The sequence below is a fragment of the Girardinichthys multiradiatus genome, chromosome 20 (assembly GCF_021462225.1).
Source record: "Girardinichthys multiradiatus isolate DD_20200921_A chromosome 20, DD_fGirMul_XY1, whole genome shotgun sequence".
NCBI lineage: Eukaryota > Metazoa > Chordata > Actinopteri > Cyprinodontiformes > Goodeidae > Girardinichthys > Girardinichthys multiradiatus.
Window position 1 is genome coordinate 42,916,866 of NC_061812.1, and position 26,712 is coordinate 42,943,577.

Below are 26,712 nucleotides of genomic sequence, written 5' to 3' on the forward strand. Positions count from 1 at the left end.
GTCTGCAGAGAGAATCATCAGGGCTGACGTTCCCTCCATCCAGGACTTGTACAGGGTAGAGTCAGGAAAGGGGGAGCTAACATATCTGCCGACCAAACACATCCTGGACACAAACTGTTTAGACGTTTACCCTCGGGTTGGCACAGAGACAGTTTTTTCCCCCAGAATGTCTCTGATGAACACAATGAACGCCTTACAAGCAGAGTAGAAAAAAAAAAGCATGTTTGCACTATCAACCTGCATTTTTTTAAATTTATGTACAAAAAAAAGACAAATATGGCTGTAGATACACATACATGTAAATACTGCTCCTTTATCCTTAATGTTATTTCCTCTAAACATTATTTATTTAGTTCATGAAAACTGGAGTTAAATTCCTTGTTTGTGCACACAATAAAGCTGTTTCTGATTCTCATTCTGAAAACGTTTGAAAGCGCCTGATTTTATGTAAGGTTATCAGAGTAAAAGGGACTGAATACAAATACAAATGTATGCCACACTTTTCAAATTTCTACCGGAAAAAGTTAGAAAATCATGTATCATCTTCCTTTTACTTGCAATAACACCCAGTTCCATGTTGGCCTATCACATAAGATTCCAATAAAATATATTAAAGTTGTGGTTTAATGTGAGAAAATGTGAAAAATTTCAAGGAGCACAAATATGCTTGCAGCCTCCATATGGCCATGCCAGATGCAATCTTTCTGGAGGTGATCCTGATTTCAGGATGCAGTCTCCATTGCACAGTATTTAGAGCTTTGTGACAGACAGAATGCTGCATCTTGTTGATTAAACATTACATTAGTTCACATTTAGCAAGCTTTTAAAGTAATAACACTCACCTCACAAGAAACTTGAATTCTAATGGCCCGGGCGTCTTAGAAAAGGCATGATCAAGCACCTTGCGATCCAGCTGGAGCCAGTTATTGTGGCCACTGAGCAGCAATGAAATAATAAATGACATATCACACAATATTGCTATCTTCTTCTCCCCCACCATCACTAATTTAATATTGCAATATTATTATTTCTAATGTGATGTACTCACTTGTCATCTACGAAACACAAGCCGAAATATTCCTTCTCCTTCAGGTTAAAATGAGATGCCACCAGATCTAGCAGCTCTCTAGACAACAGCTTAGGCTGGAAGGTTTGGGGTAATATGAAGGGAAACAAAAAACAAAAGAAGGGAAACAGTTTGCCATGTGAGAGTGTTTAACTTCTTGCCAAAAAAAAACATTTCCCTGAAAATAAACCGAAAGTGTGGAGCTACCTGAACCAGCAGCTCCAGCTTCCTGCCATCGAGGAGGTGAACCTGGCACAGACGACCCTCTGTCATCTACAAAAAGTGAAAAAAATCAGCTGAGACAATTTCTACTAAACAATCTTTAAACTTTTTTTAAAAGAGATTTTAACCGAAGAAGAAGAATTTTAATAACAAATTAGCTTTTGGTTAAACCTTAAACCTCCAAATTTTGATATTTGGCTTCGGGATCACAAGTCTTTTATACTCATTTTCATTGTCATAACATATTTTCCTCTTGTGAAAAAGCAAAATGGAAACACAATGACATCTTGCTCCAGCATCCTGAATTTCCATTGTATTGTCAGTGATGAATGGTTTTAGGATCCATTCTGCTGCTGCAGTTTGCAGAAACACCCTATATCCCCCTAATTCATGTTTTATATTAATTTAGGAAAGCAAGATTCAGTGGGCTCCAAAGATTACTGCAGCAAATACATAAAAGTAGCTTTCACTCACTCTTCTGGGCAGAGTTGTTATAATACAGCAACACTGGAAGGTTTTCAAGCATATTGCACCACAGCATCTCAATTGGATTTTGGCCAAATTTGACAATTTAGACTTTCCTAATTGTATAAATTCTAATCTTTTAAAATTGATTTTTAAGTGTTTACATGGATATGCACCTACACCATTAAGCGATTGCATACAGAGACTGCAGGGCAATAGCAGATCTACCAGAGCAGCTTCAGATGGAAATTGTAAGGTCCCCTTTCGAAGAACCACTTTCGCTCAAAGTGCTCTGTCCGTGAGAGGAACTGCAGTTTGGAACTCACTTCCTGTTGATTTAAAGTCTGTAACCAGTTTCAGTACGTTCAAAAAACAAACAAAACTCTGGTTATGTCAAAAACAGAATTGTACCCATTTTTGATGTTTTATGTTTCACTGTTTGTTTGTTTGTAGATGTTGTCAACATTATGTTGTGCTATTTTAAATGATTATTACTTCAATTTTTAGAGGTACTTTTTAAAAAGCCCATCAAGGGACAAGTGCTGTGAATTAACTGTTGCTATTGCACTATGACTGAATATTTTCCATCAGGATGTTTTGGTGGTTCCATTAAACCTGCGTGAAGTATCCTCTCTTCTTCAAATTTAACATAATTGGTGTCAAACATTTGTGCTATGTTTGTGCTGCTTTATGCAGCAAAACCTTTATTTGTGCCGCTATCCTTTTTAAGATATTAATAAAGGTCTCCAGAGGTCAACAAAGGTCATCAATTTCCACCACATTAACCAAATCAAACACATATGGTGTCAGTTGATTTTGCTATTCTACTACTTTGAAGATTGTAAAGTTTAAGTCTTCCATGGTTCAACTCCATGAGCCACACCACCTAAAACCAGAAACCCGGTGAAACAGCATAACAGCATGAAGCTACCACCACCTTGTTTTACAAGAGGTCTTTGATTTGAAATCCTCAACTTAAGTCTTCCATACATTATTCTGTTTCTGTGGCTAAATAGTTCTTTAGTTGTCTCATCTGAGAGTAAAACCATTCCTTTGGGAGGTCTATGGAGGGCCCCCCAAGCCTAGGAATGACCCCCTCTGTTTTTAATAATGGCTCTCGCTGTGGGTTTTTTTGATTCAAAAACAGTTAACAAATATGCTATAAAAAGCTTGCTAACACTTTCCAGAGAGAGATAGAAGTTAATAACCTTATTTCTTATATGTTCTTGATTTTCTATAGACCAGCGCATGAGTTATTAATCTTGGACAATTTTCCCCTATTCATTTTACCATACAGCTTCAATTGAAGTTATTTACTGGTAAATCAAACCGAAAACTGTGGTTAATCCCAGGTAATGCAAGATTTAACAAGTGGGGCAGTTACTTTTTTGCATGGGGCCAGGTTTTCGAATGTCTTTTCACCCTTAATAAATGAATTTGATATTTGGAAGATGATTTCTGTATTTATTCACATTATTCTGTATGATAGTAACATTGGCAAAATGCAAAAATAAAAGAAATCTGTATTATAGCACTGTAATAGAGTGCCATTTTCAACTGAAGGACTTTTTAGAGGAAACCAAAGTACCCAGAGAGAACCCTTACATAGAATGCAAGTAAACTCCACCTATACACACACACACACACACACACACACATATATATATATATATATATATATATATATATATATATATATATACAGTACAGACCAAAGAGTTTTATTTATTTTCATGACTATGAATATTGTAGCTTCACACTGAAGGCATCAAAACTATGAATTAACACATGTGAAATTATATACTGAACAAAAAAGTGTGAAACAACTGAAAATATGTCTTATATTCTAGGTTCTTCAAAGTAGCCACCTTTTGCTTTGATTACTGCTCCGCACACTCTTGGCATTCTGTTGATGAGCTTCAAGAGGTAGTCACCTGAAATGGTTTTCCAACGGTCTTGAAGGAGTTCCCAGAGATGCTTAGCACTTGTTGGCCTTTTTGCCTTCACTCTGCGGTCCAGCTCACCCCAAACCATCTCGATTGGGGTTCAGGTCCGGTGACTGTGGAGGCCAGGTCATCTGGCGCAGCACCCCATCACTCTCCTTCTTGGTCAAATAGCCCTTACACAGCCTGGAGGTGTGTTTGGGGTCATTGTCCTGTTGAAAAATAAATGATGGTCCAACTAAACGCAAACCGGATGGAATAGCATGCCGCTGCAAGATGCTGTGGTAGCCATACTGGTTCAGTATGTCTTCAATTTTGAATAAATCCCCAACAGTGTCACCAGCAAAGCACCCCACACCATCACACCTCCTCCTCCATGCTTCACGGTGGGAACCAGACATGTAGAGTCCATCCGTTCACCTCTTCTGCGCCGCACAAAGGTTAGAACCAAAGATCTCAAACTTGGACTCATCAGACCAAAGCACAGATTTCCACTGGTCTAATGTCCATTCCTTGTGTTCTTTAGCCCAAACAAGTCTCTTCTGCTTGTTGCCTGTCCACAGCAGTGGTTTCCTAGCAGCTATTTTACCATGAAGGCCTGAGTCACACAGTCTCCTCTTAACAGTTGTTCTAGAGATGTGTCTGCTGCTAGAACTCTGTGTGACATTGACCTGTTCTCTAATCTGAGCTGCTGTTAACCTGCGATTTCTGAGGCTGGTGACTCAGATAAACTTATCGTCCGCCGCAGAGGTGACTCTTGGTCTTCCTTTCCTGGGACGGTCCTCATGTGAGCCAGTTTCTTTGTAGCGCTTGATGATTTTTGCGACTGCACTTGGGGACACTTCCAAAGTTTTCCCACTTGTTTGGACTGACTGACCTTCATTTCTTTAAAGTAATGATGGCCACTTGTTTTTCTTTACTTAGCTGCTTTTTTCTTGCCGTAATACAAATTCTAACAGTCTATTCAGTAGGACTATCAGCTGTGTACTGTATCTACCTCCAGCACAACACAACTGATGGTCCCAACCCCATTTATAAGGCTTGAAATCCCCCTTATTAAACCTGACAGGGCACACCTGTGAAGTGAAAACCATTTCAGATGACTACCTCTTGAAGCTCATCAACAGAATGCCAAGAGTGTGTGGAGCAGTAATCAAAGCCAAAGGTGGCTACTTTGAAGAACCTAGAATAAGCTGCCCACTGTCTCTGAATGTGTCCACAGTGTCGGTTAATTCTCTGACATCAGTGAAAAACACGGTGTTAAGCTAATTGTTCTGGGTGCTGGAAAGTCAGAGTCATATTAAAGTCCATTCACTTTGACCACAGGGCTGGGGGACGCCCTGTGGCTCGGTTTCTAAACTTCAGTCTCCCAGTACGTGTTGTTTTCAGTACCACAACAAAGCTGTTATTTCACTTTAACATAGCACAAGCTGCTTTTCCACTTTGTTGTTTTTCACCACCCAGAACCACAACAAGACATCTCTGCGAGCAGGGTTCAGCAACGTGATAGAGGCCATACCAACTTAGAACAATCCTAACTGTTACCCTCAGCTCCCAAACACCAGAGCTCTGTAAGCTGCACACAAGCAGGGCTTGAGCTTCAAAAGGTTTGCGTGTACAAAACCACATGTAAACCTTTTTGTATCCGTAAAGCTGATCTACAACCCAGGTGCTATTTGGATTGCATGTGTAAAATCAGTGGACGCAAAGTTTTTAGTGTGTTTGCCTTCATCAATATGCGGAACATATGATAATGATCCAAATGCGCAAATTTATGGGAGGGGGAAATGCAAACATAGTCCTTTAACATCCGCAAAGTGATTTCTCAAACCTCAAATGGATTGCGGGTGCTGTTTTTGCATCTAGATTTAACATTGAATTGCAGACGCTAACTGGGATGCAAAAATGTCTGCTGTCACTTTGGCCAGAAGGAGGCACAGATAGAATGACAGATGATGGGGAGAGATAATCTTCTCTACATGTGTTAACAGATTTGCATTGTCAGAAATATAAATAATAAAAATAGATGAGGATAGAGGATTCTATGTGGGATTGTCTAAGGTCTGATTTGGAGCCAATCACAAACTGAAGACATGGCATATCTCCTATAGTAAAACTCCTTGCAACACTTTTTTTCTAACGTCTGGATCATTCCAGCACCATCGCTGTTGGTGAGATCATCTGCTGCTGAAGCACAAACCTGATCGTGCAGAGGTGCACACATAACTGATCAAGTGTGGACAGCCTGTTAACTGTAATTACACATCATGTAAATGGCTCACTGTGCTGTGATGTTGATAATATAATTAATAGAAAAGAATTGAAGACATTATAAGGCAACTTTAGTCTTTCATTTGCAAACTGGATGCACTTCTTAGCAGATTACAAATCACAATTTTAGGGCGGCCTATTCCATGTGGTGAAAAAGAGTGTATACCTTAACCTTGTCACTAAACAAAACACATCAACATCAACTGGATCATTAATAATGATGCAGCACAATAACCACCGGATGCTTCAAGAAACACAGATTTGCTCGCTTTTCCTTTTGTTCTGCTGGGGGAATAGCAGCCAGTCAGTAGAACACTCAATTTCCCTATTTCAAAAGGGTGGTCTGCACCTCTTTTTCACCTGTTATCCATTACACACACAATTGCACGCAACACACCCACTTATTGCATTACATGCAATTAGCTTTTTTACAAGCAATTTCACACACCCTATTTGGAATCATTGAAGATCAGGCCCAATGAGCTCTTCCAGGCTTTACCTCTCAGTGCTTCACAGGAGGCAGAAAAATACGCCTTTTGGGAAATTGGGACTGCAGAGAGAAGTACATCAACATGTGCTTTTTATGCTTGGTATGAAGAATGATCATATCTCAGTAAACAACACTCTGTAAGCAGGATTAATCAGAAACAAGACCTTAAATCATGAGGTACTGCATCTGTGGAGGGCACAGTTCCTCCAAGGGCCTATCTATAAATGATGCACTGAAACCAAAAGCCTCCACACATGGAGAAAGAGACAAAGGCTTTTCTTCAGCAGGGACAGGGAAGCTAACCGGAGTTGATGAGGAGCTGAATGGAGCTAAATAAATTGACATCTTGGAACGAAAGGCTGCAAAAGACTTAAGAAAGAGCAGAGGTTCATAGAACAGAATATGTTGCAAAACTTCAAAATTGCTACAGTATTTGCAGATTATCTCCATCCAATGTGTATTACTTTAAACTATTTTGCAAAGAAGAATGGGGAAAAAATGTTAGTCTCTAGATATGCAAAAATGTAGATAAATACCACAAAAGACAATTAAAACGAAAGGTGGTTCTACAGACTACTGAATCAGGTCGGCTACTACATTTTAATGGTACAAAAAAATAATATATATTAAAAAACATGCATAATTTTCCTCTTATATCATACAAATACTTTTGCATATTATAAAGCTAATTTCAGATGCTCCACAAACCACCACTAAATAAAGCAGGGCTTATAAATGTTTCTCCCAGCTGAGGTGAGTACCAGGGCAATAGAATACAGAGAAGGGTCACAACTGTGTCAGGGAGGTCTGTGAAGACTGGTCATCATGAGCATGGAGCCCTGATGTTGACAGCTTTAGTATCATTGATGGTGTTATTACAAAGTGAGACCTCCTATCACCTCTGACTTGTTCTGTATCCCACCACTTCCCACAATAAATAAGAAACCACCATCTTAACAGTGACAGGGGTGTAACTGGGTAAAGGTATGCACTGGAGAGGAAAGCAGCCATTTAATTTATTCATGTACAACGCAATGGAGGCGCATATCTGGAGCAACAGAAACTCGCAGGCGACTTACTTTTTTCCTCCACACGGCTATTCCCGGAAGAGCTTGCAAGCTGGAATTCTCTCTGATACAAGAAGGTCAGAAGATTTATTTACTGACCAAAGACCCCGCGGACACTCCGGTGGAGGTGAAAACCCACAGAGGTTTGTTTCCAAGGAGATGAGTTATCCTCCTTGCTGATTCAGTTGACTGCAACTGTCCCTCATATTTTTCCTGTTTAGGACGTATAAGAAGTTTACCGTTTTTGAGTTGATCACGGACACATGTCACTCTTGTTGCTTGTTTGATCTTCATAGACACTCAATGCGCATATATATACTTTATTATTATTGTTAGGTAGTCATTTTTATCCCTTATGTGTAGAATAGTGCTTGTTAGTTAGTTGAACATTTTTGTACCAGAGTAGTAATTATATCAGGGCTATATGGCTTCAATAAATTTTCACATATGTATATATATATATATATATATATATATATACAGGTCCTTCTCAAAAAAGTAGCATATTGTGATAAAGTTCATTATTTTCCATAATGTCATGATGAAAATTTAACATTCATATATTTTAGATTCATTGCACACTAACTGAAATATTTCAGGTCTTTTATTGTCTTAATACGGATGATTTTGGCATACAGCTCATGAAAACCCAAAATTCCTATCTCACAAAATTAGCATATTTCATCCGACCAATAAAAGAAAAGTGTTTTTAATACAAAAAACGTCAACCTTCAAATAATCATGTACAGTTATGCACTCAATACTTGGTCGGGAATCCTTTTGCAGAAATAACTGCTTCAATGCGGCGTGGCATGGAGGCAATCAGCCTGTGGCACTGCTGAGGTCTTATGGAGGCCCAGGATGCTTCGATAGCGGCCTTTAGCTCATCCAGAGTGTTGGGTCTTGAGTCTCTCAACGTTCTCTTCACAATATCCCACAGATTCTCTATGGGGTTCAGGTCAGGAGAGTTGGCAGGCCAATTGAGCACAGTGATACCATGGTCAGTAAACCATTTACCAGTGGTTTTGGCACTGTGAGCAGGTGCTAGGTCGTGCTGAAAAATGAAATCTTCATCTCCATAAAGCTTTTCAGCAGATGGAAGCATGAAGTGCTCCAAAATCTCCTGATAGCTAGCTGCATTGACCCTGCCCTTGATAAAACACAGTGGACCAACACCAGCAGCTGACACGGCACCCCAGACCATCACTGACTGTGGGTACTTGACACTGGACTTCTGGCATTTTGGCATTTCCTTCTCCCCAGTCTTCCTCCAGACTCTGGCACCTTGATTTCCGAATGACATGCAGAATTTGCTTTCATCCGAAAAAAGTACTTTGGACTCAGTCCACTGCTTCCGCAGGTCCCCCAAGGTCTGGAATCGGCCCTTCTCCACAATCTTCCTCAGGGTCCGGTCACCTCTTCTCGTTGTGCAGCGTTTTCTGCCACACTTTTTCCTTCCCACAGACTTCCCACTGAGGTGCCTTGATACAGCACTCTGGGAACAGCCTATTCGTTCAGAAATTTCTTTCTGTGTCTTACCCTCTTGCTTGAGGGTGTCAATAGTGGCCTTCTGGACAGCAGTCAGGTCGGCAGTCTTACCCATGATTGGGGTTTTGAGTGATGAACCAGGCTGGGAGTTTTAAAGGCCTCAGGAATCTTTTGCAGGTGTTTAGAGTTAACTCGTTGATTCAGATGATTAGGTTCATAGCTCGTTTAGAGACCCTTTTAATGATATGCTAATTTTGTGAGATAGGAATTTTGGGTTTTCATGAGCTGTATGCCAAAATCATCCGTATTAAGACAATAAAAGACCTGAAATATTTCAGTTAGTGTGCAATGACTCTAAAATATATGAATGTTAAATTTTCATCATGACATTATGGAAAATAATGAACTTCATCACAATATGCTAATTTGTTGAGAAGGACCTGTATATATGAGGCAGCTGATTAAACAGTGACATTTAGCGGGGTTTGGTTAATAATTACCAATTGCTAATGAGAATTAACTAATTGTAATTATTAAGTGCTTTGAGCCCATAATCACAACACCAGAGGACATCTCTGACTTCTTTTCGTAAGCAATGATTTCTGGTTAAGAAAATAATTTTTCTGAACAACGATTTTTATTTATAATTTTTGATAAATATTCATTAATCAATAATCATAATTCTTACACGTCTTTTAATTTAAAAAAAAGTTAGGAGACAACTATTACAGCCATAATTTTACACATGCACTCAATGAGAGCGGAATAGAGTTGGATAATAGGTAATAAACAAAAGTAGGCCTAGGACGGACCCCTGGGGAACCCCACAGATGAGTGGTGAAGCTTGGGATCTAAACTGTTAGCTGAAAGTATAGATTACATACTGAGAGGCACAATTTAAGCAGGGATATGAAAAGCTAATGATACCAACTTTAGCTAATTTCTTTAGGAGAATATTATCAAATATTTTTAAAACTTGCCTATTTACCCTCATTTTTTAAATTTAACTTTTCCTATAAAACACCCTCATGACAAGCAGTATCCGGTAATTCTTTGAACAGTCATATAACCTGATACCGGAAAATATTTCAGGTTATATAATGGTGGTTTCGTCACATGATTAAAAGCAAAACAGAGAGAGCTCTCAAATCTCAGGTTTAGTCAAAAGTGGAACAACAGTCAGGTGTTTCAGCATCAACACAGCTCAGAGTTCCTCTCTTCAGCCAGACAGTGAGATCAAACAGCATTTCAAGCTGCTTTTAAATGACTGCCATATGTGAAGGCAGAGGGACCCTTGTTAAAAATATCTGCTTTTGTGACTCATCAAGAGGAAGCCTGGTCCTTGTAACAGTAAACAAAGCACATAATAATGACCAGAAAAAGGCGCATTATTCGAAGAAAGTTGAGCCACAAGAAAATTACCTGTCACAAAACTTTAAAGAAATTTCTCCTGATTTCATTGTTCTAAGAGGTGACATACCTGGAAGCATTTTCCTATCCTGAACCAGGATTCCAAGAGGCGCCTACATGGCATCAGCCCACGATGGTACCACGTCCTCAGCGTCTCATGTGCCAGGCTCCAGACAAGCTGGCTGCTTGACGCTACCAGGTCTTCCAGTCCACGTATGATGCGCACAGCCATGCCTACCTATAGCTTCCTCTCTGCTGGACTATTTTTATCTCTAGCAATGAGAATTCAGCTGATCTACAGACCAGTTTGTTTTGCTTCAAAGCAACAAGCTGAAGGGAGCATCTATGCTCCAGCACACACACTGGTCTACTATGTCTCCGTAGCTGATGTAATGTTAGTGTGAGTCGGCACTCTGGAGAGGCTGAAGCAGAGTAGTGTGTCTGAGGCTCGGTCCTGGGCCCCAGTCCAAAACACTGCCTCAGAGCGCAGGGGAGGGCTGGACAGAACCAAGAGGCCCCTGCCGCAAAGGCCCTGTCTGCCACTCCACATATAAACACTGTACACAAACAACAAATACAGAAACAAATTTCTAATCCTCCACACATTTAGTAGCTACATTGCTAGGATGTTGATAGGTTAAGTTTTTGTAAATGCAAACATTTCTTCACATTTTTCCATTTTTTTTTTCAACATGTTTAAATGTCATTGTCTGCATAGGGTGTGGGAGCAATTTCCTGAGCAGACCAGACATTCCCACCCATTGTGTTCTGTAGCAGCACTAAAAATAATTGGTTTTGTCTGAGCCAGCAGATACAGCTGACATGGCAAAAAATAAAAGGGAAACTACGAGGGAATAAAACACATATAGGTGTAAAAAAACAAAAAAAGAAAACATTGAGGAAAAGCGTCCCTGAGTCCCAATCAGACGTCTTTCTCTGCACAGCTACAGCTCATAAGCAAACATGTTGTGCACAAGCTGAACACCTGATTCAGCTAAAACAACTTATAGGAACGCTAAACAAATAGGATGAAGCATCGCATCTGGAAACACTATCTGGCAGGTTGTTTACGAGATCCCCAGACTCAAAGAGAGTTTATGAATCTAAACAACATGTACTAGAACATGATCTGTTGGAAGGGTTCACTCTTCCAACCCAACTCATGCAACTAATTCAAAAAATATGCAGAATTTACATCGATTTCCTCCTTGGGTTAAGAGCTTTTGTTCTGTATTATCCTACAACACCAGCAAATAATAAGCACAATATTGGAATCAGAACTTAGGGGCTGGGAAAAAGTCGACTCATCCAGATGAGGACATGGACACTTAATGGCGAACACAAGTACAATTAGGACCCTCTTGACTAAAGGAAAACATACACTACAGGGGTTGGACAATGAAACTGAAACACCTGTCATTTTAGTGTGGGAGGTTTCATAGCTAAATTGGACCAGCCTGGTAGCCAGTCTTCATTGATTGCACATTGCACCAGTAAGAGCAGAGTGTGAAGGTTCAATTAGCAGGGTAAGAGCACAGTTTTGCTCAAAATATTGAAATGCACACAACATTTTGGGTGACATACCAGAGTTCAAAAGAGGACAAATTGTTGGTGCACATCTTGCTGGCGCATCTGTGACCAAGACAGCAAGTCTTTGTGATGTATCAAGAGCCACGGTATCCAGGGTAATGTCAGCATACCACCAAGAAGGACAAAACACATCCAACAGGATTAACTGTGGATGCAAGAGGAAGTTGTCTGAAAGGGATGTTCGGGTGCTAACCCGGATTGTATCCAAAAAACATAAAACCACGGCTGCCCAAATCACTGCACAATTAAATGTCCACCTCAACTGTCCTGTTTCCACCAGAACTGTCCGTCAGAAGCTCCACAGGGTCAATATACACGGCCGGGCTGCTATAGCCAAACCTTTGGTCACTCATGCCAATGCCAAACGTCGGTTTCAATGGTCCAAGGAGTGCAAATCTTGGGCTGTGGACAATGTGAAACCTGTATTGTTCTCTGATGAGTCCACCTTTACTGTTTTCCCCACATCCGGGAGAGTTACGGTGTGGAGAAGCCCCAAAGAAGCGTACCACCCAGACTGTTGCATGCCCAGATTGAAGCATGGGGGTGGATCAGTGATAGTTTGGGCTGCCATATCATGGCATAGCCTTGGTCCAATACTTGTGCTAGATTGGCGCGTCACTGCCAAGGACTACAGAACCATTCTTGAGGACCATGTGCATCCAATGGTTCAAACATTGTATCCTTAAGGCGGTGCCTTGTATCAGGATGACAATGCACCAATACACACAGCAAAACTGGTGAAAGATTGGTTTGATGAACATGAAAGTGAAGTTGAACATCTCCCATGGCCTGCACAGTCACCAGATCTAAATATTATTGAGCCACTTTGGGGTGTTTTGGAGGAGCGAGTCAGGAAACGTTTTTCTCCACCAGTATCACGTAGTGACCTGGCCACTATCCTTCAAGAAGTATGGCTTAAAATCCCTCTGACCACTGTGCAGGACTTGTATATGTCATTCCCAAGATGAATTGACGCTGTATTGGCCGCAAAAGGAGGCCCTGCACCATACTAATAAATTATTGTGGTCTAAAACCAGGTGCTTCAGTTTCATTGTCCAACCCCTGTATATGCAGGCTGTGTAAAACTAAGCTGGAATTTTTGGAAACACAAAAAACATGCAAAACATATCACAAGGTTCCATCCAGAGGCAAAAGAAAAACAGCCAATCACACCCTGTCATCATTAACCAGAGGACTATTGAGCAAATTATGTAAAACCTGCTAAATAACATAGTTTATTGCAACGTTTAAGGCAGCCTACAGCCGATGAGAAACAGCTCTATTTCAATATAACATTCCGTTTTTCACTGACACAGCGTTTTCCACACAAAAATCAGTCCAAAGCAAAGTCACAGAATCACTTAACACAGGTGATGCATAAACACCCATAGCCACGGAATATTGTGTCACCGTCACAGTCCATGTCCAGCTAGCGTGTTGCGTGCTCCACACAAGAGCATTGAATGAGAGTCACATGTCCAAATAGGAATAAGCTGTAAAGGAATGTGGCAAAGAATACTAAGAAGGTTACTAAGAAGTAAGAGGTCTTGAAGTCATTATGTATTTTTGAATAAGGTTAATTGTTTATTTCTGTTTGAAATTTGCTGTCTGTACAGATTTGTGTATTCTTAATATAGTATAATGTTTTTATTTTCTATATTTTGTCTGAGGAATTCATTTTCCAGGTTTTGTTGGAATAAAAGATCTAACTTGTGTGTGTTTTGATCAACCAAATTGAAACTTTAAGTGCCTATAGATTCCTACCCCACCAGAGATGTACTGAGTAATTACCTGGTCACCAAAATCAGACAGTGACCTACCAGTTGGAAACTCCACAATGAGAACTTTTCTCCAATTAGTGACTACAGTTTTTGAAAGCGCCAACAGCTAAGAATGTGACTCTTAGCACAATACTCTTCAAAGTGGATGTTCTTACTGGGAGACGATGACTCAGTTTGATATTTTCTAGATAAGTGACATGTCAGAGGAGGCACAAAAAACATTAGAAGCTATTTAAAAAGAAACTACATTTTAAAATACAGTCAACTACAAGGATGATTGTATTCCAGCAAAGTTGCTCTGTTTTAGCCTTTGAGCTTTCAACCTGTGTCTGTCATGGAAAATGATTGATTTGGAAATGTTGGCAGCTTTTTAAAAACCTTACTAATGCTAAAATACCTTTAAGGTGTTTGGGGTATTACACCAAACTTGGAAGAAGGTACTCTGATCAAATAAGAATAAATCTGGACTATTTGGTTATGTGTGGTGGAAATAACAATGTCATTGTCCTGAACACAGCATCACCACTATGAAACATGTCAGTGACAGCATCATGCTGTGGGGATGCATTTATTCAGCTGGGACAATGGTCAAACATTTCAATCTCAAGATGTGTAAAGCTCATGGGCAAATAGCCAGGAAAACTTGTACTTGCAGCAACAATTGGTTCTACGAAATATTGACTTAGCTGCCTAAACACAAATGTTGCTACACTTAAAAAAAATGAAAGCCATCCATTCCTTTTCATTTAACTTTACAATTCTGCAATACTTTGTGTGTTCTATCACATAAAATCCCAGTAACATACAGTGAAGTTTGTCGTTGTAACGTAATTAAATGTGAAAACGTTCAAGGAAGATGAATACTATCCTGGCATCTTGTTCTTTTCTAAGATAAAACAGACCTACGGAATATCTTTCGACCATCCATTGCCATTGTATGTCATTATACAAGCTGTCTGTTGGCCTCTTCTTGTCTCGAGCCTGGTACAGAAGCGGTCAGCACTATGACTTCACACTGTAGTCATCCTAACTGTTGTGACTCCAGCGTCAACACATAAGTCACTTACTTAAAGGCTCATTCTTCTCAATGTGTCCTTATACTGCACTCATAATCACTTCATGATCAATTGTTGTGGATATGATGAAGGAATTGTTCAGATTTTGAATGTTTATTCTGCACAAACCTCACTCTGCCAGTAGGTGAAGAAATTGAGTATCACAACATATTGCCTCTTTGTCCCCAAGGACAAAGAGGCAATATGCACTGAAAAGTGCTGAAAATTAAATGATTCTGTCTAGAGTGTTTCCCTATGTCCCCTGTTTCTATTATTAATAGGGCTTCATGTCACTAGTGACTGAAACTGAAGGTTTCACTTAGAAAAAAGACCTGCAGGTTGTTACAGTGAAGCTCTGTTCTGTCCCTGAGGTTCAGAGTTAATAGGTCTGATTCTGCTGGGAATACAAGGCAGGCCATGACAGAAGCAACCATCCTGCAAATATCATCAGTTTCCAATCCTAGGGCATAGTTTCAACACTGAATGCCAATTACCTTGTCCAAAACGTGTCTGATTATCGTCTAAGTGGGGAAAGGCCCCCAAGTTAATGTAAATAGGATTGAAGAGCTAAAAAAGTGTGGGGTGAGGTGGGTTGTTGGCGGAGACAGCTGTCATCCACACAGGCCTGCAGCTATGTGCAGCTATATGCCACATACTGAGACTGCAGCTGACACGCTTAATGGAAGACATTCTGCGACTGTATGCCTGACGCAAACACACTTGCAGAACAACTTATAATGCCCATTCCACACAGCAACGTGGATACATGCATGCTTATTGTGCTTCCTGTAGATCGGCATAGCTGTCAGAGATTATGAGACCCTTTAGAAGGGTGATTGGTATTCATACATCAAAGATGAATTGAATGATTAAGTTCATTAAACATGAAAGATAGTGATCTTTGGTCATGCATAGAGACTATCCTCCTTTTCTAAGTGCTTTGCTGCATATGACCTCCACTTTCTTTTTTTTCTTTTTTTTACTTTTTTTAGCATCCAAAATAAATAATACATTCTGAATGGATCCAACTATTCCAACTACTCCAACTATTCATTTTTTAAATATTATTAGAACCAAACAAATCAAAAGGTACTATTTTTCATGTCTTGCCCAAAACTGTTAGATTGTACAACTGAGCCAGTAAGAAAGCCAGATAGTATTAGGCTCCCACTGAACATGCAGACAGAATATTTCACCACATCTGCTTAGAAAATCATAAGAAATTCTAATTGCAGCCAATTAACACCATGTGATTAGGCTGCTTGTAATAAATGAATGGAGACACTGAGTAGCTCATTGTATGTGTTTTGAAGGTACATTCAGGGTCAGCTTTGTGTGGCTAGGTGGGGGGTGGAAAAATAAATTAAAGTCAGGAAAAATGGCAAGGCTTCAGGCTGTCACCATCCACCTATTGGCTCACTGTGGGTGTCAGTGGGGGTATCTCTTGTTGGGTTTTCTTGTTGTACTTGACGGCACTCCGGGGCACTCTGAAGGCCAGAGGCCGTGACTAACCATGTGTGTGCATAACCCAAATGCTATGAAGAGTAGGAGGTCAAAGAGGGTGAGGATTGTGGGTGCGTGGTTACAGAGGCCACAATCGGCCAACAGCCTCGTACTCTCTGCTGCCCCAATTGACTGTGGATTCCTAGATTAGACACTTCTTGGAAGGTGAATGAAAGCCTGTGTCAGCCAGATATAGAGCAAATTGCCCGCACATCTTATATACTCAGGTAAATTCTGCAAAATACAAGTCACGGTCCTTTGATTTTGCTGTCTCAGCTGCATGACCTGAAATACAAACAGTCTGTGATCTCAGCAGAATACCTTGTATGATTCAATTCAATTCGATTCAAAAATACTTTATTAACCCCAAAGGGAAATTAAATGTTGTTGTAGCTCATTATGAAGGTTTCTTCAAAGAGCCGTTGTAGATGCTGATGGCTGTGGGCAGGAAGGATCTCCTGTAGTGCTCCGTCTTATAGCAGATCTGAAGAAGCCTCTGACTGAAGACACTCTGTTGTTGTAGGACAGTCTCATGAAGAGGATGCTCAGGGTTCTCCATAATGTTCTTAATTTTATGAATAGGATGTGATATGTGATAGGACATTGAGACAAATTGGGTTTGCCTTTTTATTGTGTAATCATAATCTAAAGGTGCTAAAGTTAGTTATTTTCAGTATCAGTAAAGTGTTTAAAAGAAAACCAGAAAAGGCTGCTCATTCAGGCAAAATTTTTTACTTTTCCAGTTTGAGTTGTTGTGTACCTAATTTTTTTGGGTCTGAAAAGGAGCTGTCTGCCACAAGATACTTTGGGGACTTTTTACTGAATTGGTGAAGGAGCAATTTGACCTGGAACCATCTTAGTTAGACGCCAGAATGCTGAATGTACTCGTACTCGTCGTCTTCCGCTTATCCAGGACCGGGTCGTGGGGGCAGCAGACTCAGCAGAGACACCCAGACGTCCCTCTCCCCAGACACCTCCTCCAGCTCCTCCGGGGGGAGCCCAAGGCATTCCCAGGCCAGCCGAGAGACATAGTCCCTCCAGCGTGTCCTGGGCCGTCCCCTGGGCCTCCTCCCGGTGAGACATGCCTGGAACACCCCCCCAGGAAGGCGTCCAGGAGGCATCCGGTATAGATGCCCGAGCCACCTCAACTGGCTCCTCTCGATGTGGAGGAGCAGCGGCTCTACTCCGAGCCCCTCCCGGATGGCCGAGCTCCTCACCCTATCTCTAACGGAGTGCCCGGCCACCCTACGGAGGAAGCTCATTTCAGCTGCTTATATCTGGGATCTCGTTGTTTCAGTCATGACCTAAGGTTCATGGCCGTAAGTGAGGGTAGGAACGTAGACCGACCGGTAAATCGAGAGCTTTGCTTTTTGCCTCAGCTCTCTCTTCACCACAATGGAGCGGCACAGACCCCCTCCGGCCTTTGGCTGCGTCTAGAAATCCTGTCCATAAAAGTTATGAACAGGACCGGTGACAAAGGGCAGCCCTGCCGGAGTCCAACATACGGACCAAAGTCCTCCGCTTGTACAGGGACCGTATAGCCCCTAATAAAGGGCCCCCGATTCCATACTCCTGGAGCACCCCCCACAGGGCATCACGAGGGACACAGTCAAATGCTTTCTCCAGGTCCACAAAACATATGTGGACCGGTTGGGCAAACTCCCATGAACCCTCAAGTACCCTGTAGAGGGTATAGAGCTGGTCCAGTGGTCCACGGCCGGGATGAAAACCATACTGCTCCTCCTGAAGCCGAGGGTCGACTATCGGCCAGACTCTCTTCTCCAATATCCTGACGTAGGCCTTACCAGGTCTTACCGAAGGTCTGATGATATGACAACAAAGTCGATCATTGACCTCCTACCTAGGGTGTCCTGGTGCCAAGTGCACTGATGGACACCCTTATGTTTGAACATGGTGTATGGACAATCCGTGACTAGCACGGAAGTCCAATAACAAAGCACCACTCGGATTCAGATCGGGGAGGCCATTCCTCCCGATCACGCCTCTCCAGGTGTCACTGTCGTATCCCACATGGGCGTTGAAGTCCCACAGCAGAATAACGGAGTCCCCAGCAGGGGCACTATCCAGCACCCCCGACAAGGATGCCAACAAGGCTGGGTACTCCACACTACTGCTTGGCCCGTAGGCCGAAACGAAAGTCAGAGACCTCTCCCCAACCCGAAGGCGCAGGGATGCGACCCTCTCATCCACTGGGGTAAACCCCAACACGAGAGGGCTGAGCTGAGGGGCAACAAGCAAACCCACCCCAGCCCACCGCCTCTCCCTGTGGGCCACTCCAGAGTAGAAGAGAGCCCAGCCCCTCTCGAGGAGATGGGTTCCAGAGCCCACACCTGTGCGTGGAGGCAAGCCCGACTATTTCTAGTCGATATCTCTCGACCTCCTGCACAAGCTCAGGCTCCTTCCCCCCAGCGAGGTGACATTCCACGTCCCTACAGCCAGCCTAAGCATCCGGGGATCGGGCCGCCGAGGTCTCCACCTTCGTTTGCTGCCCAATCCTCTTTGCAACCGATCCCTCACGGTTCCCCCTGCAGGTGGTGGGCCCACTGGGGGATGGCCTCGCGTCTCCCATTTGGGCTTAGCCCGGCCGGGTCTCGCGAGGAGCCACCCAGCCACCAGGCGCTCTCCGGCAAGTCACGACCCCAGTCCTGGCTCCAAGGTGGGACCCCGGCTCCGCCGCACCGGACATCGTCACATGCCTCGATCTACTAGTCCTCATGAAGGAATGCTGAATGTCTAACTAATAAAATCGTTCTGTTTAATATTTGAACTTTCAACCTTTGTCTTTAATGAAAGAAGGTGGATTTGGAAATGTTGTGTTACACAAACTTAAGGTAACTGTCTTCTCAATGAATACACACATAAACTGTTCTTTGCAGTTACTAATGCTAACCATGCTAAACCCCTAAAATAAGATGCTAAAGGCAGTTTAAAACATCAACTCCAAATCACTTGGTCATGCAAAAATACAGCCATGGGTGCATGAAGATAATCTTAACATAATGAGAATGGTTTGATATTTTGGCTTTTAGTTTATCGATGGTAACAGCAGCTATTCTAAATACATGTTTTACAATAAGATTGTAACGTCCTGTATATCTATTTTGATCATACTATACATGTTAATTTGGAGATTGGAAGGACTATCACTCTCTCCGTTTAGAGGTTTGTCTAATACAATATAATTCATTGAAGTATTATGTATGTTCAGAGGTGTCAAAAGTCCCTTCAAAAGTCAAATCCAACAGAAAAGCCTAAATCTGTTCTGCAGTCAAAGTCCATGATTAGTGGAGTCAAGGCAGTTGATCATATCTGCACATATGAGAGCTTCTGGCTTATCAGTCTCAATCCAATTTGGTGAACATATAATCACATCACTTACATGGCCTTATCTGACCACATGCCACATGTCCGTGTGAGTCGCCACAACAGATGTCGAGAGTTGTAAACTGCACAAGCCCTGTGCTCCGAAGGCACTCTACATAACCACCGGGGCTCCCACAGGTATCACCTTAAAAACCGGGATTTGTGGTCTTTTAGGGATAGTTAGCAGTGTTAAATCAGTGTTAGGCCACCGGTTTGCTTGACAACCTCTGTTTATATCCTGAACACAAAAGCTTTCATTGGGCCTAAAGTCCTCACACCTGCCATCACTGTCAGAGTTGCAGTGCACCAAGAGCCAAGGAGGGTTTTAAAAGTAGGTAGAGCTTGTAGAGCAAAAGGCTTGAAAACGGGAACATCTGTTCCTGCTTTTCTGTCCCAGAATGTTTTATTCAGTCAAATTACTGTTTACATATTCAGAGTTATTCTGAAACAGCTGCTGCACTGCTGATGGGCAACATTCCTTATGGCTTTTCAATATATCATTGGTTACAATGTACTTACAAAGCTGTTTTTATGAAAATGCTCTGAAGTGCAGACACTTTTAAAAATATATTTTACATGCATAGCAACAACTAATTTGTGCAATAATGATAAGCAATTTGACTATAATGCTTCTTCATAGCTCAACCAGTCTATAAAATGTAAATAAACAATAAAAGATGGTCACTGCCACCCTTAGAATCATTATAACGACAAAAACAAATACAGTGGGTTGAAAAGGTTCTTGACACCATCCAGATTTCTTTGTTTTTTTACATACATTTTTGTATCAATCATAATAGACAGGTTGAACACTAAGATAGTAAATACAAAAAGCCATTTTCAAATAAAATGTCAAGCTTTCTAAAGCAACTATGTGACCCTATGTGAAAACATTATTCTCCTCATTGTTACAGGCTTATAAGTCTGTTACTCCCAATCATGTTCAGAACGGACGACGCCTTTTAAATGAGAGGTACAAAGAGAGAAGTGCAGTGGTCTTCTCCCTAAACTAAAAAACATTTTTCAGGATATATATTTTAAGCTTTCTGCTGTGTGCCATATTTATTTCCTCACACTCAGTAACATAAAAATACATTTTTAGATCTTTGATGTATTCTCTGGAGTGGGAACTGCTCAACTATATTCAATTCATTTTGGCCATTTTTGAGGCCTAGGGTTTAAGAGGTTAAGCATTTAGTATTGTCTTGTGCTGGATGGCTGAGAATCTACACTAGCGTCTTCCCAGGAGTAGTCGGCCTACCGAATTGCTCCAGCATCTAAAGCCCTGTAGGCCTCATCTGCCTCAGTTATGGTCAGGACTCATTATTCAACAATAAGAGACTGGGAAAAAATGACATCCATGGTCTTCTTCCAAGGTGAAAAGCACTGCTGACCACAAAGAATACAAAAGGCCCGTCTCATATTTGTCAAAAAACATCTTGATGATCCCCAAGATTTTTAGGAGAATAATCTGTGGACTGACAAGACAAAAGGTGGGAGTTTTTGGACGGTGTAATGAATGGCTCAAAATTAACATGTCTTTTCAGAAAAAAAAAAACATCAAACCAACAGTCTATTGTTGTAGCGTGATGGTCTGAAGTGAAACAGGCCCATCATGCTTAAAAACCATCCACTGTGGCTGAATTAAAACTGCCGCATTGAAAACAGTGTACCAGACTGCCCTGGTAGACTTTTTTAATGTATTTGAAAAAACATGATTCTCACCAATGACATTTCTCATTAGTACAGCAAACACGACCGTGGGTTGAGGACACTCAGTATCATCTTTCTTCCATGTGTGCTGAACACCTGTTCTGACTGCTCCCTGCCCACCACCTACATATCAGCTTTCTGTTCCAGTCTCATTATCAGTCACACATTATCCTGACATCATTCATTTCTGACTGATGATGGCTCGCCATGGTTAAAGAGAGTCACATTACTGTCTTTGCTGATGTAATGTTGCTTAGCATGCCTCTGTAAATGATACCCTTAAACATGCTGCGGAAGCAAGTGAACAAACTCGTATAGTTGGGCAGTCCCATAAACCTGTAGGCCGGTCTCCAGTTTCAAGCTATATGGGTATAAACAGTAATGGTTTCAACACCGCAACCATTAGCCTTAAAACATTCCTTTACTTTAAATTCCCTTTATTTAAATGTGACAAACACCACAGGGCTGTGTGATCTAGAGAGCATAGAGTAACCGTTCACTTTCCAACCTGTTGCTGCACACTTTCATTCAGCTGAACATGTAAGCACAAGGTCACGAATTCACAGAAAAAAGACAAGTTCACTGGTTTGAATGCCTTTGTGGTATTAAAAAGCACAGATAGTCATGGTTTGGCTACTAGAAGAAGATGAGTTATTTTGAAAAACTTGCTGTCCACAAGCTGAGTAAGTTTTTTGTTGCTGTCAACAAGAAACGTACGCATTACTGGCATACAGAAAGTAGTGACGTCAATGCCTGATTGCCACTAATATTAAAAAAATTCAGCATTATTGGAGCAAATTTGTAATGCCACATAATTTAGCCTTAATATTGAAAGTTACTATCAGACAACCAATTATGCTACACAATCTCATTTGGAACTTTGCAAACTCTCAGTCTGCACTTCCAAGCTTCACTTCCATGACCTGCCAAAGTCTCAATGGTTAAACACTTAAAGTGGCTGACAGGTCATCTGTAGCCTCTCATTTTGTCTTGGCTGCTTCTGATCTGGGTGTCATAAATGTTGGTTACTCTTGGTTACCACTGCTGCTGCCATGACGGACTTGCCTTTATCCTTGGTCTATGTAGATCTTGATTTATTTGGTAGTACGTTGTTTATCCAATGCAAAGGTGGTGCCAGTTTTTTCAATACTTTCTCTGGTTTGGATCAAAACAAACACATCTTGGACCTCCACATTTACGCACTTGTGAATGCAAGTGGTTTGCAGGAATGCCACATTAATGGAAATAGCAAGATAATAATGCCAAAGCAAACTAGAATGCACTGTCAATGCTTAACAGACATTATTTGTAAAGGAGACTTATTATGAATTATTTATTTTACTTTATTTAAAAGGGATAGCTTAAACATAAATGTCACCATTTGATGCACTGTACCAGATTATAGCATAATCTAATTCGAGTCTGCAGTACCTCAATGACATATCAGATACATCACTAAACGTAACGCTTCACAAATGAGGTTCATCTCTTCAAGTTTAAACCCAGGTTAAAAGGATATGCCAGCATGCATATCAAAATCAGAAACAGTGTGAGAGTAGCTTTATTATATGAAGACAATGTATTCTTGCTGAAGCTGACATTAAAATTTTATCTCAGAATCTCAGAAAGTGAAATATAGGTTTCAACTTTAACTGTAAAAATATCCACAGATTTTAAACAGATTTTAATTTTAAACAGAGTGGCTGTTGACACACTCATCCGTGGTTTCTTATTGTGAATCTCAACATTTAAATCAAAATAACTATAAATAAATATTTTAAATAACGTTGAAATTGAAATATCTGATGTTATTTTAGCCATAGTACTAAAAAAAAGCTCTTTTTCTGCTTAAAAAAATTTAATTAGATCAGGGTAGGAGTGTTTGTTAAAGCCGCTTAATATATAAAGTGATACTATTATATAGTTTTATTTTAAATAATTTTTACATACCATAATACAGTCAAGAGACTATGGTACCATCAGAATTTTACCCCACTCCATGCCTTATACTAAGCATGTCGAGGGGAAGCATCCAAACTTCTTGGCAGAACAATGGATGTTTAAAAATTTATAAATAAACACTTTTTAATGGGCAAACGTTTTCCTTTTCCCTTAAATTTCTGCTAACATTCACACCTTTGTCCTTGTCCATGATCTGAGCCCGGTCAGACTGGATCAGCGGGGGGCTCGGTTTTGGTCCACAGGGCAGGTGATAATGACTTTCCACACTTCCCTGCTCCTCCACCACCCAATCTCCAATGTGACTGCAGCTGGATGATTTCTGGCCATCTAAACTGCAGGCAATAAGAGCTGTGGTGGTGCTGTGTTCCACTAGAGCTGAGATGAAGCCAAAGCTGGTTTGACACTACGTTGATGATGGGCAAATAACCTTAGGCATTTAACAATAAGAGCAAGACAACAACAAACCAATCAAAAGAAGCTTGGAATATTAAAAGAAAAAAATATATATAAAAATGACTTTGCATTGGATTCTCAGTGCATATTTATGGTCTCCATGTTTTCACCCCTTCTGGCAGTAGATGTTTGAATCATTCACATGGGGTTTTATGAGCTGTGCACTATTGATCACGACGGATATGAGGCTGCGGGGTATGTCTGCTGTGGAAGCACGGTTGTTTTTTCCAGGCTCTAGACCATGAACCTCTTTTTTCAAGCCTGAGAGGGTATTAATAGCACCTCCGGCCTGGTACTCCCATCCCCTTAATCTGCTTGTTCACCGTGTAGGGAGACTGTGTCTGATCAGTACAATCAGGCTTTTAAGACCAACCGCAGTGCCACTCGGTGTTATGTGTGCAAATGTGTATTCAAGAAGAGAATAGTGAAACAAGAGAATAGAGCAATGGATAAATACATGGAGAGAGGCTCACCAGCAGCCCAACGTCAGAAATGACCACTCCCTATCCATCTCTCAAAAACCTCTCAGGTGAGTCAGCAGGAGCAGAACCAGAGGTGGTGGAGGTTCCTGTATTGTTATTTTTATTTTATCAGCCTCACAGCATTCACTTCCCAGTCACTGAGACATGTGGAGGAGGAGAAGGACCAAAACAGGGTTATCCTGGAGACTAACATTGAGTACAGACTTATCAAGTTCAAGGTGCCATCTTCTGCCTGGGGCAATAAGTTAACCAACATGAAGACAGGTGTTCCACACTTGTATTTTGCTTGTATACATTTCATCTGCTCACCTGTGCTGTAAAGAATTTCATATACATTACCAAGAAAAGGTATAAACAGAAAAGAAGAAAGCTAAATGTAAACAGATTTAATCTCTTTTTGTTTTTCAGTTACACCTAAATATTTCAACAAACTAATTATTAATCACAGACAAAGATAACCTGGGTAAATACAGAATACAGATTTCAGATGATGGTTAAATTTATTAAGGGAAAAGGCTATTCAACCCAACCGGACCCTTTGTCCATTTGTTTTGTTCCACTTAGTTAAATCCTGATTTAACTGTGATTAACCACATTTTTTTGGTTGAGTTTCATTAGCCACATTTGGGCCCGGGAGAATCGATAAATTACTTAAATAGAACCTAACAGCATGAAATAGACTATACCATCTCAAGAAGCAACATATCATGCCCTGAGTTAAAGATATTTAAGAACAGAAAATAAACAAAGAAATTGACATTACAGTCTAGAAAGGGTTACAAAGCCATTTCAAATACTTTGGGACTATGGCGAACCACAGTGAGAGCCATTACCCACAAATGAAGAAAAAAACAAAACAGTGGTGAATCTACCAAGGAGAAGATCTAAGTCTCATCCAGGATGTCACAAAATAACCCTGATCTCTCCATAGGAGAGTTCTACAGCAATAGCAACTGCTGACCAACACAGATGCACCCATCTAATAGTTTACAGATAACACTGTGATTATCCCTTCTGGAAAAAACGTCCATAGACTGACAAGCACAAGGGGGAACTTTCTGAGAGGTGTGTGTCCTGTTACATGTGGCACAAAACAAACACAGGATTTCAGAACATAGTGGTGGTAGTGTGATGGCTGGGCGCTTATATGCTGCTTTAAGATAGGGACAAGTTGTCCTATTTGATGGAACAACGAACTGTGTTCTCTAGCAAAGAACCCAGAAGGAGAACGTCAGGCTCAATTGGGTTATACAGTAGGAAATGATTTGAAGCACCACAGAAAGCCCATCTCTCAATACCTAGAAAACATCTGAATGAAGGATTTAGAGTGGCCAAGTCAAAGTCTAGACGGCAAGCACTGAGGGATGTATTGCTGCCAAATGTGGTTCTAGCAGTATATATATATACATATATATATATATATACATATATATATATATATATATATATATATATATATATATATATATATATATATATATGTCATACATACGTTCTGAACAACAGCAAACAGAGACTGCAAGTCAAAATTCAAAACTGAATAACTAGGTATAACAAATGAAGAAATAAAATTTTGTATACAGATCAACATCAATTGTTAATCATTTCCAAGTTGATCCATGCATCACATCTACTAAAATCTTCATTCAACTCCACTAACTTAATCCACTAACTTAACTCATTTAGTGATATTCCTTTTTTTAAAACTATTGTATATGTTATTTCTAATACATTTCTCTAAATTGAGGTTTTCAACTTCCTCATTAAAACAAATCATCTTAAAATAAATAGATTCTTATAAAACACCAACTTGTAGCTTCCCCTAAATGTGTATTGCTTGCTAAACTGGAAATATTAGGCACAGTTAAAATTGTTATATCTTCATAATAGTCCCCTGGGAAACTTAAGTTCCTGGGTCATTAGTCACTGATGCACATGGATAACCTATGAACCCATCCTTGTGTCCAGTTTTAAAATAGTACACCAAGAGCTGGACTGATTGCTGCATTTTAAGTAATATTTTGTCTGCAAACTGTCAAGTAGCTGTCCTTTAATAGATTTGAGCTTGACTTAATGTAGTGTCTTTTAGATAAAAACAATTCCCAGATGAATTCCCAACCAGCTGAAAACCTCCTTTCAGGCTTGTAATTTCTGATTAATTTTAAGGGGACATAAACACAAAAGCAAGTCTGAGCATTCCCACAGCGCCACACTCATTTGATGTTTTTTTTGTTCTGCCATTATCAAATCATAAATTTTAGAACACAAAACGAGTTGGAAAAATTTCCCCATAGTCTGTGTTTAGCGTAAATAAGGTCCAGACTCTTTGTTTTAGTCAGGATGTCCTGTCAGAGGACACAAAGCAGA

At 40.6% G+C, this 26,712-nt stretch overlaps 1 protein-coding gene across 5 annotated transcripts in view; it reads right to left on the reverse strand.

Moving 5' to 3' along the window:
- The window catches only part of frmd4ba (FERM domain containing 4Ba), a 67,876-nt gene that overhangs the window by 35,203 nt on the left and 5,961 nt on the right, over window positions 1–26,712 (reverse strand). For 2 of the 5 annotated variants that reach the window (XM_047348053.1, XM_047348054.1), the window contains exons 1-4: window positions 10,493–10,685; window positions 1,274–1,339; window positions 1,049–1,143; window positions 843–935 (exon numbers count right to left, since the gene is read on the reverse strand). In XM_047348053.1, coding sequence (XP_047204009.1) covers window positions 843–935; window positions 1,049–1,143; window positions 1,274–1,339; window positions 10,493–10,654 — 416 coding nt within the window. In that variant the 5' untranslated portion in view covers window positions 10,655–10,685. Of the gene's footprint in view, window positions 1–842; window positions 936–1,048; window positions 1,144–1,273; window positions 1,340–10,492; window positions 10,686–26,712 lie in introns of those variants that run through there. The other 3 variants (XM_047348056.1, XM_047348055.1, XM_047348057.1) reach the window with 3 other exon arrangements.